The sequence below is a fragment of the Stegodyphus dumicola genome, chromosome 5, assembly GCF_044657685.1.
Source record: "Stegodyphus dumicola isolate Sdum_Otavi_A_Nest chromosome 5, ASM4465768v1".
Lineage (NCBI taxonomy): Eukaryota > Metazoa > Arthropoda > Arachnida > Araneae > Eresidae > Stegodyphus > Stegodyphus dumicola.
The window spans coordinates 163,185,350-163,206,779 of record NC_140772.1 but is presented as its reverse complement, the minus strand read 5'-3'; the positions used below and the strand labels follow the sequence as shown (position 1 = coordinate 163,206,779).

Sequence of the window (21,430 nt, the reverse complement as noted above, 5' to 3'; positions counted from 1 at the left end):
CTTCGGACATGGGGAAGTATATGTTCTTTCAGCAGAAAGTAGTAGTTGTATAGTTAATTTCAGGAATGTACATTGACTGAATTGTTAAAATGTGATTTTAATTACAGTTTCTTTTCTATTGAAAAGTCTTCCCAAGTTGAATTTACAAATATTTTGTATTAAATGTGCTAAACGTATTGCTTATAAAGAATTTACTTTCGTGCTTTTTTCAGTATGACTATTGCAATAAATATTAACACATATTAAACTTCATAAATGATAGTTTGAATCGTATAATTTTTTGTTATAAATTTTTCTTATTAACATCATATTACTTTTATATTTAAGGTTTTCTTTCCTTAGTATTTTAGTGTAAATAATTTATAAATGTGATACAGTGTGAATATTGCTTCACTAACTGTTAAGATATAGATATTGTTACATACGTATTTGTGCTTATGTTAAAGGATTCAAATTAATTGCAAACCTTTTTTACATTTCAGGACCTAACAGCAATATTATTAGTTTCACAACATCGATTGGACCAAATAAATGTACATTTCATTCATGTACGTACTGTTCATATTGCTCCTACAGAAAAGATCATATAATCAAGCATTTACGAAAACACACAGGGGAGCGACCATATGTTTGCAAGATCTGTGGAAAAGGTTTTACACAAAAGCATAATCTTGTGTCACATTCATTTTCTCACTTCGTATCTGACAAATAAAATTGATGAAATATGACAAAATGAAACAGTCGAGTGTCATGTATATAATTGCTTTGTTAGTCTGTTTAAGAACATACTAGAAATATATAAATTATTTTTGCTTGAATGTAAATTTTATATTTTTAATGAAAATAAGTGTATGAGCTTTTAAATCTTTTCTTTTGAAAGGTACTGCTGTTTGAAAATTTGGTAATTTAAACTTAGAAGAGTTACAGCTCATTTAAATAAATTATGCTAATTAGATATATGAATGAAGATAAATCATTGATTAAATCTAATTAATGTAATGAAAACAATATATGGCTGAAGCTACCTTGTAATAGTTTCATATATTTTCCCTCCAAACTTTAGTATATTAAATTCTATTTCTGTTTTTCTTTTATATATTCATTATTTTATCTTAAAAATTTAACCTTAGAAAAAATTTATTATTTTAATATGGTATATACTGCCCAAAATACAAGTTCATTAAGGTGATTCGGTATTCTTTTTTGTGTGATTTTTTTTTTTTTTTTTTTTTTTTCAATGTGTCTATCAGAATACAGAATGTTATATTTAACCAATTTTCCAAGTTTTCAGACTCCTCACTTAAAAAAATTTTTAATATATAATATTTGATATGATTTTCATTTTTATAGCTTTGTCTGGAATAACTTATTAGATAACTATTATAGATTTAACTGGAATAATCATCTCTGTCATGGATAATGCTGAAATTAACATTTCTCAGTCTAAAAGTACTGTGATTGCTTTTGTCTATATTATTGTATTGGTTATATTGTGTTGGATATCATATTGTGCATAATCTGATGGAATTCTATATAAATAAATTCTCCTATTATATAAATTTCTTCTATACGTGAAATTTTTTGTATTCAAATATATTAAGTATTTCTATAATAAAGTTAGAAAATTGGTGGACATTTTGTAAAATTTTAATTTATGTTTCATTTAGAGAAACATAATTTTATTATACCTTAGCTTTTGGAAGTCTTATAAAGATTGTGCTTGTGTTTTTATACCTCATTTATTCAATTTTTCTTTTCTTTCAGGCACTAACTACTATGAAAGAAGTTACATAGCATCATTTGGACAAAATAAATGCATTTTATACACATGTACCTATTGTCCATATAGGAGTAACAAAAAAGATAGCATGATAAGGCATTTGAGAAAACATACTGGTGAGCGACCTTTTGTGTGTCAGACTTGTGGAAAAGGCTTTACACAGAAGCATAATCTTGTGTCACATTCATTTTCACATTTCAGATGAAATAACTAACTGAAGATCAAAGTTAATTTAGTGTTCCTTATTGCTGTAAAATTTTATTTTTAGGTTCTGATGATGAAATTTCAAATCAGTCCTATGCATTAAAGTTTATTTTTTCGTATCATTTTTCTATTTGAAAATACGTTGTGTGTGTTTGCCTAAAGTTTCAGTGTTGCACATTAGTGAAAAACTACAAAGAAATAAATGGTCATGCTTTATTTTATATTATTATCTAAAGCTACTAAACTAAAAATGGGTAACATGTAATGCAGTAAACTGTTATATTTAATTAGATTATTTGCTGTAGGATTAGCCATTTGTTAATGCTCTAAGAAGGCAGAATGTGTGAGAATAAGTAGACGCTAGAATTGTTAAAAAAGATCAATATACAGTACAAAGTCCGTAATCCGGACACGCATTATCTGGAATGATCTATAATCCGAACCTCAAAGCCACAAACTTTTTTTTTTTTTTTTTTTTTTTTTTTTTTTATGCTTTACGCATGCGCTTTGGGAGATTGTGTCTCCAGATACATTAAAAAATGCTTGACATAATTTATGGCCAGCTACCATATTTCATAGTGAGGACGAGGAAGATGATAGCCACGAATTTGAAGGTTTTCGGACATCGCAAATTAAAGGTGAAATTTTCCAGTTATTGGATTTTGTAAAAAAATGTGGAGAAGCGGTAATAAATGAAGATGATATAACAGACGTTTTTCATTGCAACAACAATGCCCCAATCATCAATCAATTAACGGATGGCGAAATCTGTAGTATGGTTCTAGATCCAGAAAATACTGCTTTTGATTGACAGAGAGGTTATTGAAAACGAAAAAATTTTGATTGACAAGTTAGTCGGTATTCTCGACACAGCAATTACAAGATTTGAACAGTGGAACTTTGTAACTAAGCAAGAAATTATGACTGTTTATAGAATTAAAGAGAAAGTATTATCACAAAAAATAAAGCAACTTAAACAACTTACATTGAAAAAAAATGTTTAATAAAGTAAACAAATAAATATTAAGCTTTTTTTTTTTTTTTTTTTTTTTGTAAATTTTGATACCCTTTAGATCATAATTACTCTGTATTTCATAAATTTTGGTTTCATACTTTTAATTATATAATTTGTGCATGCCATTTTACCAGATTTAAACTGATGATCTATATTCGAGAAAAACCACTAATCCGGAATCGCCGAAGTCCCGACGAGTTCGGACTATGCACTTTGTACTGTAATAATTAGTGCATCCTTCTGAATACTGAGTAATATCTCTAATAAATGAATAGTAATATATTATTGTAATATTTATGAAGTAATAATTATATAATCTGTACTAATATATATATTCATGCTTTCTTTGAAATGATTTATGTGTTCATGAAAGCCAAATGAAGAGAAGCAACTATTGTGTTTGTTACAAAATAGTTTTTTTAAGAACTTACAAATCGTAAAATGAAAAAGTTCTCGTAAATTTTGAAATTTTATGTGTTATATCAGAAATGTATTACATTAGGCAATATAGATTTTTAACTTCGTCATAAAGCAGCTTGAAATGTTTGAACATTCACCACATTTATCTAATTTGTCATTATGTGTTTAATAGTTATCCACCAGAAAATGCAGGTATTATATAAATATACGTATGGATTTTTAATTTATTTATCAAAATACAAGAAATACAGTAGTTTTTCCTTGTCTGCTGGCAGTTTGTTCCAGACATGCCTCAGACAATAAAAAATGGTGTATAGAACAGAATTTTCCTATAGCATGCATAAATTTGATAAAACTTAATCGATAAATTTTACACCATATGGCATAATATATATCAGTAAGCAATCATGAAATATACACTGCACAGTGTATTAATGCATGTATTGCATTGTTAATAAAGTAATGCAAAATTTACTCTATATTATGTCATATTCTCTCTCTCGGCTTTAAATAACAGAGTGAAAATTTAAACTGATCCATAAAAGATAAATCAGAAATTTAGACATACAGTTCCTGTACTGTGTAATATATTTCTTGTTCTGTTTCAAAAGGAAATAATAAATCTCTTTTTCTACCAAAGCAATAAAAAAAAATATGGCTATAAATATTAGAATGGAAATTACGTGTACATACTTGTACATAACATACATTAAGGAAATTTCACTTTTAGAAAGGCATATTAGCTTATGATATTTAGTGACATCTATAATTATGTGACATTAGTACAGTATTCATGATGAGGGGAGGAAATAGAATAATTGTGTGCCTGTATTATATCGAGGAAATAGTATAAGTGTCATCGTCTTTTGAAGCTGAAGAAAAAATAAATTTTTAAGGCTTTTCCCATTTTCATTATCATTTTATCCCACACTTATAATAACCTTTAGTTAATTGTGCAACAGAAAAACTAGCTGGAATTTTTCTCTTATTCAGCACTTCATAAATTAAAGATTCATTCTTACCATAAAACCTACCAGTCTTCACATATGGTTTCTGTTAAACTTAGAAGTCATTGTAGTGTAAATAAGAAATTTCTGACCAAGGAAGCTGCAATAAAATTTGTTGTAATAGTGCATGCATTTATATATTCTCTTGATAGCTATGGGAGTATAGCGCTTAGCTTGTTTTAGTGTCTGTATTTCACATTTTATCTTAGCTTGTTTTAGTGTCTGTATTTTCACATTTTATAAATTGGGAAAAAACCCTAATCTGGAATCGCCGAAGTCCCAACGAGTCCGGATTATGGACACTTTGTACTGTACTAAATATACATCAGTGTCTGAAGAGATCATATTTCATACTGATGCATTTTTCCTTATTTCGAGCAGAATGAGCATTTTTTATAACTGTTGAAAATAGCTGTATAGAGGGCCTTTTTTTCTTTTGCTTATCTTATATTGCCATGTGCCAAAATCTGTAGTGTTGCATGATAACAATATTTTACAACTTCAATTAAATACAGTCAAAAGTCTTTAATCCGGACTCATCGGGACTTCAGATTAGGGGTTTTTCTGGATTATAGATCATCAATTTAAATCTGGTAAGATGGCATGCAGAAATTATAAAATTTAAAACATGAAACTGTAATATATGAAATAAAGAGCAATTATTATCTAAAGGGTATAAAAATTTATCAAAAAAAGCTTTATATTTATTTGTTTACTTTATTAAACATTTCTTTCAACACGCATCTTTCAACGTGCACATGCGTAAAGCATACATTACACATAGTCAAAATTAGAAAATTGCAACCAGAAAACTATTTGATATGTAGTTGTGATATTTATAATGACGAGGAATTTGATTTAAAGCATATCAAAGACGGAGCACATCAAGATGAAATACTACATTTAGTAAGGAATTATAAGCTGAATAAAATAAAAACATCTGCCCTGAAGATAAGGATAGTGCTGACTGATCAACTTCCAGTTCATTGCGTGCCGCAACATCCCCCCCCCTGTGAGCAGCATGAAATTGATAAACAGGTTTTGGAATGGTTAGAGAAACAAAGAATATGCCTTTATCCATTTTTTGCAGCAATTCCACTTTTTTTTTTATGGACATCGAAACATGCTTCTGCTTTGTAAATCCTTTGGCAGCTCCAGAATCGGAAATTCTTTTTGACATAATCGAAAGTTCAAGCTTACTTTTATAAAATTGCTCTAACAATCTGCAAAAAATAATGAGCCGGATCCAATTAGAAGATTAAGGAACAATGCAATCTGCAACATTAACTGAAATAGATAATTAGATAATTTTAGCTTACCTTATACCGTCCGTTATACATTAAATGCGCATGCGTGAACGTATTATGTGGATGCGTAGACGCATATGCGCATGCGTATGCGTAAAGGTATTATGTGCATGCGTTAACACATGCGCAGAAAGTTTGTAGCTTTGAGGTTCGGATTATAGATCATTCCGGATTAAAGACTTTTGACTGTATATGCCAAGTCTTATTTTTTGAGCAATGTCTATTATTAAGTGTGAGAAAAAATAACCCTTAGCTGTTATCAAGCAGCATATATGCCAACACTGTCAGGTTTGCACATGTCACCAGTTGGCTCCAGCACTACTCTGATCACTATTAAATTTTTAGCTCTTGTTTTTCTTGTATTGGGTAATTTTAAATGAAAGCATCCTTATGGTTTCTTCCCCAGCAATTAATTATCAGTGTATCTTGTTGCATTGTCTTTGTCAAATTTATTATATTTTACTTTATGTATCACCTTGGAAATTATATATTTATATTTTGAAATCAGTCTTTTTTTTCCCCAATAAAACTTTTAGTTTATTGAAAATTACAAAAAGCTGTGTTAATAAATAATGTTTATACGTTTTTTAAAAAATGAATAAAAATTTGTGAGTTTAGTTTCTATATTTTAGTTGATAATTAAAGAGAAAAGTGCTTTTATATGATTCCCATTTCTCATAATTTATGCTCAGTTGGTTTAGTGCAGGGATGGGCAAACTTTTTCAGTCGCTGCCCAAAAATCGAAAAAAAAAAAAAACTTTAAGGCCAAGATAAATTTTAAAAACAATAGACAAGTATTATAATTTTAAAATGTTAATGAGATGAATGAAATTGCTGTTTCATTTTTAAAAGTTCCTTATATTGAAGTTCGAAGTGAGATGTACTGATTCTAAGGAATGAGGTTAAATGCTCATCTGTCAGTCTACTTCTGAAATAATTCTTTCTAAGATTCATAGTTGAAAACACTTGTTCACATATATAAAATGAAGCAAACAAAGCACCACTTTTCTGGGCGTGAGATATTAAATTTGGGAAACTTGCTTTTGATAATGATTTGTAAAACTTTCGATTTGGCATATTTAGAAACAACTACTTGAGATGATTGATAGATTGTAACTCAATTAATTCAAGCTGCAAATCTGACCTCACTGCTTCACAATTTACATTGAAAAGCATGGTAAAAATATTCAATTCTGTTTGAATGGCACTGAAATCTGCATTCGAACTCAAAATGCAGTTTTTTTTCAAGCCATCTTTGTAATTCTTAAGCTTCTCTTCATTTACTGAGGGCATTAAATTTAACCTCTGGAAATGAGAGAAGTTGTTTTTAATCTAGCTGCCCAGCAAACAGATTAAGTTTTAATTTAAAAAGCTTTGAAATGGGCACAGATATCGTCGATAAATTGATTTCTCCCTTGCATCTTGGCATTCAAGTTGCTCATATGACAAAGAAGATCTGTGAAAATGCAAAGTCTGAAAGCTATTCTGTATCTTCTAACGTTTCGCACTCCACAGCACACTATTTCTCATGGAAGAAGGACACAATATCATCTTTCAACTGCCAAACTCGCTCAAAAACACATCCTGCACTAAGCCACCTTACTTTCGTGTATTTCACTACATCAAAGTATTCAGATTGCATGGACTGAAGAAAATCTTGAAATTGCTTGTGATTAAGCCCATGAGATAGAATAGTATTTACAAACTTCACGACTGCATCAAGCACGGGCTTCATATTCAATGCAGATTTAAACAGAGTATCTTGTAAAAAAAAAAAAAAATTTTTTTTGTTCCCAGGATAGTTTTGATTAAAGAATACAAGAAATCCAGAATATTTTTCCTGTCATATTTGATTCTCCATCAGTCGTAATATTATATATATTTGTTAAAGGCACTTTCAAAGTTAAGAGCCCTTTCTGAAATTCACGAAAAATTCACTTTACCGATTGAAATCTGTGCTTGCTATTTCTGTCGATTTATGTTTGTGGAACAAAAATAGAGAATGCAAAAAGATCATCAGTCCTTTGAAAAAAAGTAAAAAAAAAAATAATATTTAAACGAGGTAAGAAAAGGAGTGTGGTATATAATATATTCAAGTGGTTACCAAAAGTGTTTGTACTCTAATGATTTTCATTGAATTAGAGCTCTATCCATTAATTAAAAGTAAACTTTCTGAATGAGATTTTAATAATAAGATCTATAATCTATTCGTAACAAAATTACATGAAATATTTTTTAAATATAGCAAAACTTTATTAATTAATTACTCTTTTAATTTGCCTCAAACCAGCAAATTAAAACTGTATCCATGGCGGGCCGGAGTTGGCCTGCTGGCCTGCGGGCCATTGTATGCCCATCCCTGGGTTAGTGTATAGCCAAATTGCAAATGTAATCAATCAATCTAAGTAATATTCAAGTATCCATGCTTAGAATTTCACAATTATAATAACAATACTAATATTTTACTTAATTACAAGAAAATGAAAATTTTTTATTTAATAAAAATTAAATTTTAAATGTTTTTAAATTTTGACTCAAACACAATCAAATTAATTTTTTATTTTCTATTAGATTCAGCTCCATGCATAGGAGATCTAGGCAGCTGTTTTGGACATTGATTTACAGAGGGCTTCAACTAAGTTCTTATGTGCAACAATATCTTGGTTGGGCAACAGGTGTAAAATATTAAAATAATGCATTGTTAAGCATACTTACAAATCCAATATCTGGATATATGGTGCAAAGACTGAGGTGCAGTGGATGAAGGCCCTTGTTTGTCACTGAAATCATTGGAGTGTTGGGTATTTCCATTCATTAATATCAAAATAACAACATTGATATTCAAAATAAAATTGAACATTTTTTGTTCTTTACTGAGGGTGAAACTTTCCATCATAAAATCTTCAAGTGTTAGCTTTACTGCCCTAAAAAGGAAAAAAGCTGAGAACAAGCGAAAAAAAACTATATATTATTTTAATCATAACTATAATTAAGTGCCATCTTATACATTCATATGTGCCAAATACACTGTCATAAAATCCTGATCCAGAGATGTCCAAATTTTTTTCACAGTTCTATTATGAGTAGGTGCACCAACAAAAGTTTTTCAAAGCTGAAGTTCATAAAGATATTTCTGAGATCATTTTTAAGTCAAGAACAATTGATTTCTCTTGCACTTCTTCAATAGAAAATAATACTGCTAAAAGAATTACAGTAAAATGACATTATTGGCTTCTCTTTCAAAAAGCATATAAAGTTCATTTATAACAGGTTGCATGTATTAAAAATATTTTTAACTGTCTAAATATATATATATATATATATATATATATAATTTTCCTAAACAGTATTGATTAATTGATTATATTATCTTTTAAGTTTAATTAAAGTAGAATTATTTTAAAAGTGTGAATCCATACTGGTAAGTTATATTTTGAAAGATGTTTTGAAGTAATTTGAAAGCAAAATGTTAATAATGTTTTAACGGGGACTGGAGTTAAATCATCATGAAGAATAAAATTTCAATTGTAAAAGGAAAAATTAAAACACGTAATCATTGTCATTGATCGGAAATTAGTTGACTTTTCAAGGGGAACAAACCAACTCCCATTCAATGAACAATAATTGATAAAAATACGTAAATACGAAAGTGTTTCGTCTTTACTCGAGTTATAAGTAAAAGCCAAACTGGCAATTCTAGTCAGGCCAAATATTTCCGCGAATAGAAGGAATTATGAACCAATGCTGATACTCAAAGAACTTATTCTTATGAAGCATTTTAGTCAATTCAATTTGGAGTAAAAATCAATTACTGTAGAGAAATTCTATTTAACTCGAGTAACCGTCCCCGACACTTTCATGTTTATGCATTTGAGTACTATATTATTTGTAGAAATTAAACATTGGAAATTGTCATTATGAAATCGAATTCAAAGTAAAGTTGAAATAAACATAGAAGATTACAAAATAAGATAAATAATGCAAACTTTGTAAAAACAAATCAAAGACAATATAAAAATAATATAGAAAATAATATAAATAAGATCAGTGAATGTACATGAAGATATAAAGGCCAGAAATGGTATTAAGTAACTTACATTCTTTCTAGTGGGGGAGTTGGCAAAGTGTTCTCTTCGTGTCTGACTCAGAAGTGTAGGGTGTCCGAAAATTCTTAGCGACAGTAGGGGCTTTGAATAATATCAGTCGGTAAGACTTGGGTGAAGTAATTTATGGTAGTGGGTGGGACTTGGAATTCTTGAGGGATGTACTTTGTGGAGTTCTTATCTGAGTGAGACTGTCTGTTAAGATTTTTTTGAAAATACTATTGAATGGAAATTAATTAATTTCTGGCTAATTGTCGTGTCGCAATGATTAAGACTTTAAGAAAGGAAAAAGGAATTTTCACTGTCCAAGAGCTAATAGACAGACTAAAGGCATGAAATAGGCCCATTTTTTTTAGTAACAGTATATGTCTGAAGACAATTAGCTTTTTACAATATATATAATTGAGTAATTACACTATATACAAATCTTCCAATATATATATATACAGTAAGACCCCGCTTAACGCGGGGGATACGTTCCATCAAAGTAGAGCGTAATGCGAAACAGCGCTAAACGAGGCTATCTTTACGTGTAAATATTGGGGTTAGGGGAAGATGGCTAGGAAATTGGTTAGGTATTAAATTTAAAAAGTATGTTTTTTTAATAAAAATAAAACCAAACATTTATTTCTTAAAGCCCAAATTAATACCACATTATTATTTCTTGCAAATATAAATAACAAAATGAATATTCTTAAAAAAAAAAACAAATAAAATTCTCAGTCAGTCATATTTAGTTAGCCTTCCGCATTTTCAGTGTTCTGCCTTTTTGTTGACAAAAGCATCTAATGTTGTTTGCCTTTTTCTTTTGCGTTGTTCTCTTAAAATTTCTTCATAAACGGATAGAGCATCTCTAACACCACGCCTTACTTTTGAGCTCCTGTCAAAATTCGGATCATTTTCAATGAATTGATCCATTATTTCAGTTATGGTAGACAAACTCCTTTTTACAAACGCCATCGAAAGTTCTTTTTGCTCTTCTTCTGAATCACTGCTGTCAACATTTTTGTTTTCTTCTTGTTCAGTTAATTCCTTGAGCTCATCATTAGAAAGACTAGCTGCTACTTCTTGAATTATTTCTTCGACATCTTCCACATATACCCCTTCAAAATATGTGTGTACAATACCGCACCAAACAAGAAATACAAGTACACTCTTTCAGATATGTATTTGAAACCTATCGCTGCATAATATTTCGGGGAATCCCCGTATGCTGCGAGCGATTTCGTGGAATCCCCAGGTTGAAATAAAAGATCGCTAAACCGAAACAACATTAAGCGGGGTCTTACTGTATTCTGGTTTGAAATATTAAGTTTTATTCATATGGTTTGCCATATGGTTAAAAACTAATGGCTTGAGGTGCTGAAAACACTGGAGTCATCCCAGTTTGTTGTAACTTTGTTGTAGATGTTATAACTTTCTTTCTATCTCTCTCTCTTATTTGGGGGGGGGGGTGTTGTGCATTCTTTGTTACAAAATATTCATGTATATTTACGTATCTTTGAACTATTTGTATTTCTTATATTAAAATTTTCTTAGCTTTCTACCAGCTCAGCTCGAAATATAGTAATAGTTTAGGCTTAATCTAATTTCCTTGCCTAATAGTCCTGACTTTTGCAGATTTAATGCATAAGCATATATTTAAATTTTCTATATTTATTTTTGTGATTTGATCTCAATAAAGAAATGTAGTTTGTGATGATAATGAAAATTTATTTAAACATTTTTTATGATGTTAAAAGATTGAGATTTTAACTAAGCTTTTGTTTAGTATGTGTGTAATTCCTATTTTTATCTTCTTCTGGGTATATGCGATATCAATAAAATCATATGCATTTGTAACATTTCCAAAATATGTGCTTATATTCAATATTCATGTAATTTTTTTTTTCTAGGATCAGATTACAGTATAGGAAGTTTCATAACATCTGGCCTAGATAAATTAGTATTCCATTCGTGTAACTATTGTTCATATCGCAGTTACAGAAAGGATCATATGAAAAGACATTTACAAAGCCATACTGGTGAACGTCCATTTGTTTGCAGTATCTGTGGAAAAGCCTTTACGCAAAAGCATAATCTTAAATTGCATTTACTTTCACACTGACTATTAAGTATACATGAAAGAATCTTAAATAATGGTAGGAATTGAGTTTTCAGCTTTATGAAAAACATAAACTCATTCTTATATGAATGTCTTTGTGTAAAAAATACTACGAAAATAAAATTTTATCCATTTAACATAAGAAAATAATTTTGAAAAGTTGTGTATTACTTGTATTGTTATGTTAATTTTGTATTAATAAACCATTTGCAACTAAAACTGAGAATAGCTACTTGTTATTTACATTTGTTTATAATTTTCTTATATAAAATTTTTATTTTGGCCTTTTTTGTGTGTGTGCATTTTACCCTATTTAAAATATATGTTGCATTACATTTCATTATGAATATTGGCTTTACTTTTGATTTGACAAACTATATGTGTAGGGATGGTGTCTTTAATTTTCAGAAGAACAAATAATTTTAATATAAAAGATTTTAATTACCTCTGCTAATTTAGGCAAGACTGAAAAGTATCTAGTAGGCCAGATATAGTTTATAGTATTACTGTCAGATTTTACCACCTCCTGAAGACATTAAAAATCTGATCATGATAATTCAGCTATGATATTTTTTGTTTTTTAATGTTTTCCATGAATTTATTTTGAAATTTCTTTTAAATGTCAATCTTAGTTGAAGACTATTATTCTATTATTGACTATTATTCTCATACATATACTAAATTTGCAATTTTTTTTCATTTTCTTTAATAATTAAAAAATTTGTTAGTTTTGTTTATAAATTCATAAGATTGCTTGTGTGGTTATAATTTAACTTAATTATATATATATTTCTTTCATCTGTTTGAAAATGAATCAGTTTAAAATATTTATTTGCATTTTTTCAAATATGTGGAAGAGATGAAGCACGATCATATTTCTTAATTATTAGTAATTTTATGGAGAAAGACTTAATTCCCTTTAAACAGTCAGCCTTTTTTGAATCAACAATAATTATTTTGTTTTATTATCTTATATTTTCTCCTAGATTTTTTATTTTTTAAAATTCCAGTACTTTAAAAATTCAAATACTTGTATACTAAGTTTTAGGTGATTGTTTTTAATATTCATTTCCAATGGGATAATCTTTATTAATAATTAAAATATATATATACACACACACGGACAAGCCAAAACCTTATGATCATCCCCACAATTTTTAATGAAATCATCTGGATGACGTGGAGGACCCATGATTAAGTGGGAATGGTAGTAAACTGCTGCTGGAGCAGGTAAGGAATTATTTTTGCACTTACCTTTGTGAGTTATGGGAAAGGCTGCTGATCTAAGTAAATTTGATTGAGGGCAAATTGTAATGGCCCAAAGACTCAGAATGAGTATCTCTGAAACTGCACAGCTGGTAGGTTGTTTACGATTTGCCATTATTAGTATTTATGCAAGGTGAATAAATAATTGTAAAACCAGGGATAGAAACTAAGATGTTGGATATCCATGCATCATCAAAGAAAAAGGATATTAGAGACTGTCTTGCTGGGTACAGCAAAATTGGCACCAGACAGTGGCTCAACTGGCAGCCCAATACAGTGCAGGTCCAAGTGAAAGTGCTTCAAAGCACACAGTTCAGCAGACTATGTTAGCTATGGGGCTGTGCAGCAGACATCCCACACTTGTGCCTCTGTTAACCAAGAGTCATGGTTAACTACACCTACAGTGGGCTAGGGAACATCGAGACCGAATCATGGATAAGTTGAAGAGAGTTGCCTGTTGGCTGAATCTCGATTTCTCATTCATCACATAAATTCTCATGTTAGTGTATGCTGTCTTCCAGGAGAACATTTCCTCCCCTCTATACAGCAGGTCATACACAGGCTGGTAATATTGTGCTTTGGGAGAAATTTGCATGGGTGACTCTGGGATCCTTAGTTGTGGTAGAATGGACCATGAAAGCTTCAGACTATCTGAACATAATTGCGGATCAGTTGCATCCTGACGTGGTGTCTGTCTTCCCAATTGGAAATGGAATCTTCCGGCAGGACAACGTCCTATGTCACAAGATTTTAATTGTGTTGGAGTGGTTTGAGGAGCATAAGGATGAATTCCAATTAATACTCTGGCCACCTAACTGTCCGAATCTTAACCCGATAGAGCACATTTGGGATGTAATGCAGTGGCAGCTCAGACTTCAAACGCAACCATGTCGGAATATTTCGACTTTGCATGACCACTGCTTAGACATTTAGTATAATCTGTCTCCAGTCATCTACCAAGAACTTGTGGCATTTATGCCAAGGCAAATTGCAGCTGTTTTGCAGGTGAAAGATCATGCAACACATTATTGAGTTGGTAGTCATCATAATATTTTAACTCATCAGTGTATATATATGTACACATACACTAAAGTTTATATATTTAAGTGCAGTACAAATTTTTAATGTGTAATCTAAGTAATAAATATTTGGCTCTCTTACATTCAAAATATGAATTTGTATGTTATTTAATTAAGAAGTGATTATCAGATTTAAAAAAAAACTTTAACTTAAAACTTAAACTTTAACTTAAAGAAAAATATGAGATATTTTTGCTTAAATTAATTTGAAAATGAGATTAGAAAAAATTTCCCAGCTTTATCGAATAAAAAAAAAATTTTTGACAAAAAATTTATTTGTATTAATCTATAGTAACATTGTGTGTAATAAATAAGTGATAGTTATAATATAATATATTTATAATTTAATGCTAATTTGCAAGAAATTTTGTTTGATTCTGTGCAATATATTTCCAATGTCCCACTAAATGTAGAAAATCAAAAGCAGCATTTTTAGCATTTTGCTTTTTTATTACTGAAAAGTTGAGTTATTCAAACAAAAAATAATTGTGTGATGAATATTGAGAAGATAAGTTGACAGAATGCCAGTGTTGGTCATGGCTTACAAAAATTTTTTCCAAGAATTTTTATATTGAATTTGCACCATGTTCTGGACAATCAGTTTCAAGTTGTAGACAAAGTAATAGTACTGACTGAAGCAAACTGCTAAATAACAACATGAGAAATCACTAAGAGATCACAGTTGTCCAATTAAACCATTTATGATTACATGGAAAGACTTGATTTTATTTCAAAGTTCCATATATTCTTAAAGAATGAGATTTGCTCTGTTATGCTGCCATTTTATTTTGTCTTACTTTTCAAAAATTTAAAAAAATGACCCAGCATTCCATCTGTGATCCATCTCTAATGTTAAGAAAATTATCCATTTTTGAAGCAAATCATAACTACTTATGAGAAACTGATTGTTTACAAAAATATCAAATGCAAGCGATCATGGAGCAGAAGAGATAAGCCAACTCAAAGCACTTCATAAGCCTGTATTCATCCAAAACAAAAGGGGGAGGTGCTATCTGTTTGATGGGATTTAAAAAAAGTTTTTTTTTTTTTTTTCTTTTTTTCTCTCTTTCTTTCTGGGTCATTTTTTTGCAGTCAAAGATCAGCACTTTTATGTGTGTGGAATCATGCTACTACCAGATAAATGGCAAAAGGTACTAAACAAAATAGTCAATATATAACTCAGGAAAAATTTTTCTACATTATATTGAAATTGCATTGCCCCCCCCCCGAAAAAAAATTACTTTACGGACAGCCCAAAGTTACAGAATAAGTCTCAAACTGTTTAATTATACAATAATTTTTCCCACTGTGTGTTTTAAAATTAAAAGTTCAGAACTTTTAAAGGAGCCAAAATCTTCTATTTAGCCTGCTTTTAAAAGAACTTTTTTGATAGCATCATTTTATATTAATGTCCTGTCACTTTCCAGGATTTTTAATTATTCAGGCTTAATGCATCATTTTTAGACAATATTTATAATTACTCTAAAAGTTATTTGGTACATTTGGTGAACTGTAAAAGCAAAATTTTCTCTTTTTAAGTAAAAATAAACCTATCTTGCCCTTACTTTTAATGTAGTTGAAATCCATTAAATACTTTTATCTTAAATGAGCAAATGGTTAGAATTAACAGCATAGTTTTTTAATATTTCCATATAAAATTCAATATTTAAATTTATGTAAATGAGTTTTATAACCATGAAATGCTTATAAAACTTATAATCTTTATATATGTAAATGAGTTTTATAAGCATGATATCCTTATTTATAAGCATATCTTTTAGAAGGTGAAACACATTCTTTTTTTATCCATTCTGATACCTCTGACATTCTAAGTGTAATTCATTTTATCTAATAAATTTAAATTAATTTCTATTGTTTTTTTAGAATCACATCACCATGGAAATGAAAAAAGTACTGTCAAAAATATAATGGCATGCATTAGGACTTTACATTCACTATTGTATAGTGTGTACAAGAAGATGGTACCTATGATTGTGAAAAATGGAGATGCTATTAAAGTAGGCTAATGTTATGAAGGGGATGAAATCAAAGATGAGAGACATAATGAGAAATTCCTTTTGATCCAGATAACAGAAAAGCATTTATGTACAGTATTTCATTAATATATGGTATATGTTTCACCCGCTGCATTTGTATTTTAGTATTAAATGGTTTAAGTGTCTTTTCTTTATTTACATAAAGTTTGGTGGAAGCCCAAGCATCTGGAATGGATTAATGATGTATTCCAAAGTTACATCATACTTTTAAATTGCTGTTAAGAAATTATGGTCATACAGTACAACGTCCGTCATCTGGACGTCCATTATCCGAAATGATCTATAATCCGGACCTCAAAGCCACAAACTTACGCATGCGCATAAAACCAGTAAAACATTTACACATGTGCGCTTCCGATAGTGAACAAAGTGACAGAGAGTTTATTGAAAATTAAAAAATTTCAATTTACAAGTTAGTCGGTATTCCCGACACAGCAATTACAAGATTTGAACTGTGGAACTTTCAAATCCTGTAATTGCTGTGTCGAGTGAACAGTGGTAACTGAACAAGAAATAATGTCTGTTTATAGTAGAGAGAATTAAAAAGAAAGTATTAGCACAAAAACGAAGCAACTTAAATAACTTACATTGAAAGTAATGTTTAATAAAGTAAACAAATAAATATTAAGCTTCTTTTTGTAAATTTTGATACCCTTTAGATCATAATTGCTCTTTATTTCATAAATTACGGTTTCATATTTTTAATTATATAATTTCTGCATGCCATCTTACCAGATTTAAATTTATGATCTATAATTCGGAAAAAACCCTAATCTGGAATCACCGAAGTCCCAACGAGTCCGGATTATGGACACTTTGTACTGTACTAAATATACATCAGTGTCTGAAGAGATCATGTTTCATACTGATGCATTTTTCCTTATTTCGAGCAGAATGAGCATTTTTTATAACTGTTGAAAATAGCTGTATAGAGGGCCTTTTTTTCTTTTGCTTATCTTGTATTGCCATGTGCCAAAATCTGTAGTGTTGCATGATAACAATATTTTACAACTTCAATTAAATACAGTCAAAAGTCTTTAATCCGGACTCATCGGGACTTCAGATGAGGGGTTTTTCTGGATTATAGATCATCAATTTAAATCTGGTAAGATGGCATGCAGAAATTATAAAATTTAAAACATGAAACTGTAATATATGAAATAAAGAGCAATTATTATCTAAAGGGTATAAAAATTTATCAAAAAAAGCTTTATATTTATTTGTTTACTTTATTAAACATTTCTTTTAACACGCATCTTTCAACGTGCACATGCGTAAAGCATACATTACACATAGTCAAAATTAGAAAATTGCAACCAGAAAACTATTTGATATGTAGTCATGATATTTATAATGACGAGGAATTTGATTTAAAGCATATCAAAGACGGAGCACATCGAGATGAAATACTACATTTAGTAAGGAATTATAAGCTGAATAAAATAAAAACATTTGCCCTGAAGATAAGGATAGTGCTGACTGATCAACTTCCAGTTCATTGCGCGCCGCAACATCCCCCCCTCCCTGTGAGCAGCGTGAAATTGATAAACAGGTTTTGGAATGGTTAGAGAAACAAAGAATATGCCTTTATCCATTTTTTGCAGCAATTCCACTTTTTGTTTGATGGACATCGAAACATGCTTTTGCTTTGTAGATGCTTTGGCAGCTCCAGAATCGGAAATTCTTTTTGACATAATCGAAAGTTCAAGCTTACTTTTATAAAATTGCTCTAACAATCTGCAAAAAATAATGAGCCGGATCCAATTAGAAGATTAAGGAACAATGCAATCTGCAACATTAACTGAAATAGATAATTAGATAATTTTAGCTTACCTTATACCGTCCGTTATACATTAAATGCGCATGCGTGAACATATTATGTGGATGCGTAGACGCATATGCGCATGCGTATGCGTAAAGGTATTATGTGCATGCGTTAACACATGCGCAGAAAGTTTGTAGCTTTGAGGTTCGGATTATAGATCATTCCGGATTAAAGACTTTTGACTGTATATGCCAAGTCTTATTTTTTGAGCAATGTCTATTATTAAGTATGAGAAAAAATAACCCTTAGCTGTTATCAAGCAGTATATATGCCAACACTGTCAGGTTTGCACATGTCACCAGTTGGCTCCAGCACTACTCTGATCACTATTAAATTTTTAGCTCTTGTTTTTCTTGTATTGGGTAATTTTAAATGAAAGCATCCTTATGGTTTCTTCCCCAGCAATTAATTATCAGTGTATCTTGTTGCATTGTCTTTGTCAAATTTATTATATTTTACTTTATGTATCACCTTGGAAATTATATATTTATATTTTGAAATCAGTCTTTTTTTTCCCCAATAAAACTTTTAGTTTATTGAAAATTACAAAAAGCTGTGTTAATAAATAATGTTTATACGTTTTTTAAAAAATGAATAAAAAATTGTGAGTTTAGTTTCTATATTTTAGTTGATAATTAAAGAGAAAAGTGCTTTTATATGATTCCCATTTCCCAATTTAAATTGATGATCTATAATCCAGAAAAAACCCTAATCTGGAATCGCCAAAGTCCCGACGAGTCCTGATTAAGGAATTTGTACTGTAGTTTGAAAGTCAAAGTTTTCCAGAGCATTAAAAGACAACAACTTTAAAAACCAGCTGCTTGCTAAACTATTTGAATATTAAATTAAAAGTCTCTTATCTGCTGCCATGTTATCATATCTGCTATTGGGATTTCAACTTAGGTTTGATTCTCAGGTGAGCGGCCTCAAAGATATCTCTTCTCTGAGGCAGATAGCCTTTATATGCTTTGTTGTATTGCAATAACTATATTATGCTTGTCTACACAACCTAGCAAGTGCAGAACCTTCTGCTGCGATGGTAAGCAGTAGAAGGTTCTGCACTTGCTAGGTTGCGTAGACAAGCATAACATGATATAATGGCCTCCAGATTAGGAAAGCCTGTGATATCAATGTTTTTAATGGCAAAATATTTTTCCTAAAATTGTTTACATCTGAAATAATTTTTGAGAGATATGCCTTTATGTAGATACTTATGTGCAATAAAAACTTATCTAGCAATATAAATTTTTCTTTCATTCTGACTTGCAGCAATTTGACTAGATATAGATTTCACAGTGTAGTTTCACTGTACTTCCTAAATAATGGCCTTCATTTCTCTGATACTCTCTGGTATGAGCCTAATGCATGGGACTCAAATTCAAAATATGAGGCCTAAAATAATAAAAAGTGCTTTTGCATTAAAACTTTGTGATTATAGTCATGTGTGGTAACATATTGTCAAGTTGAAAGAATATACTTTTACCTGAATCAAAGCATGGTAGATGTTAACAAACCATGAGGAATGATTATATTATGTTAACCTAATACATGTTAACTGAATACATTTCATGCCTTCATTTAGCCACTATTATCCTGTTCTATTCCTCGAGGTATGTTCAGAGCCTTGTGGTATGGTGTCATTGACTTAAGTGGTCTATTGATTCTTGAAGTATACAGAAGAAAAGCAACATTGAGGAGAAGAAAGAAAACATGCCCAAATTTTGATGTTTTTTCAATGTGTGTCCGGCAACATTCTCTGCTAGAGCATTTTTATTTGATTGCCATTCCTAATTTAATGTAGCTTCACTATGCTTAAATTAGTGTACTAAAAAAATTGAGTTTTGCACTGATGTGGCCTTTGCTATCAAATTTTCATTGATTTTCTGTGCCGTGTTATCTTTCTTATAAGAAGTTTCAAATATATCTATGAATATATCTTATATTTACTTATATACTTCAGTTACAGAAGATATCAATTACAAGGATATGATGTTAAAATTGGTTTGCCACTAGCATGTTTTTTGTCCGTCTTAAAAGATTGAAAATACTTTTCTTCTAAATTGTATTATTTTCAGCTGATGTTTCACAATTTTTATACGCGTGTATTGTAGTTTTTCTTTGAAAGTGTCTAACTTTCAGCTTATGTACTGCAATTTTTTAATGTATATGCAATGCAAATTCTGGATGCGATTCAAAAATAAAATAATTAGAAATTTTTATCATTCCATATGCTTGCAGTTTTTTGCTTAAGAAACAACTGTTTTCTCATATGTATTGGCAGAATAAGTAAGTATTTTATCTTTCTTTAAAAATGTTCTGCAAATTAAATTTATTTTGTAAAATTATGTTAATGCAATTAATAAGTTAAATTTTTAATTATAACTGTATCATTTCTTCTAACGAGTTGCTTTACAATATAATTCTATGTATACTTTTCCCTTTAGTTTTTAATAAATTAATATTATAATATTTTTTCTTTAAGATTAACCGTAAAACATATTTTTTTTATGATGAAATAGATGCATAAAATGTTCACTTTTAACACATTTGGAGGAAAAGAATTTGTTCTTTGTTACCTAAGCTATCAGCAGTTTTTATTTATAACAGTCTTATTATTCATTTTTGAATAATCATTCATAAATAATAAGTGATGATGATTTTAAATATGCAGTAAAAAGCAAATATAACTGCTTCTTTATTTTGCATATTTTTCTGAGTTATCATTTTATATCACAGTTTTATAAATGCAAAGTGAAATGAAGATAAGCTGCCTAAATAATAAAGTTCACCAATTAAATATTTTATAATAAATGGTATGCTTAATTTTGTAGTTCTTATTAAAAATATATTAGTTCAGTTTTTCATCTGTCATCTGTAACTGTACAATGGATTCTCAATTTTATGAACTGCAAAATTATTTGAGTAGCAGGATATGCACATGGAGACCACAACGTTAAATCAAGAGTATGTTATGTTTAACTTATCCTTATTGTTGAGAAGTGTTTTTAGATTAGTAAAGATGGATGCTAAGCATGTATATACATGTGGCTATGGAAACTAGCTTAGATAGACCGTTCTTATAGTACAGAGAAACAGACAGTAATGCTGACAATGGTGACTTCACATCATGAAAAACAGATCCTCAAAGAATATCTTGGTAGATGGCAGCAGGCATTTGGATCCATAAAGTTGTGATTAGGTTTGTCAATAGGTAGGCATTGATGGACAATGCGTGTCTACTATTGTATCCACTACAGGATGAT

The 21,430-nt window shown here is 29.9% G+C and overlaps 1 protein-coding gene across 1 annotated transcript; it reads left to right on the top strand.

The window, feature by feature from the left end:
- Window positions 1-280: 280 nt before the first annotated feature.
- LOC118184057 (zinc finger protein ZIPIC-like) lies at window positions 281-20,378 on the top strand. Its single transcript, XM_085817327.1, has 4 exons — window positions 281-650; window positions 1,765-1,896; window positions 11,732-11,977; window positions 16,170-20,378. Exons 2-3 carry the CDS (start codon window positions 1,869-1,871, stop codon window positions 11,941-11,943), a joined length of 240 nt encoding a protein of 79 aa, XP_085673453.1. The 5' UTR covers window positions 281-650; window positions 1,765-1,868; the 3' UTR covers window positions 11,944-11,977; window positions 16,170-20,378.
- Window positions 20,379-21,430: the final 1,052 nt, after the last annotated feature.

What these genes read in the sequence shown, in the direction of transcription:
- LOC118184057 (XM_085817327.1), top strand. Translation starts at nt 1,869, where the DNA reads ATGATAAGGCATTTGAGAAAACATACTG. An exon ending in GCATTTGAGAAAACATACTG is followed by an intron (nt 1,897 to 11,731) that starts GTGAGCGACCTT and finishes TTTTTTTTCTAG; the next exon opens with GATCAGATTACAGTATAGGA.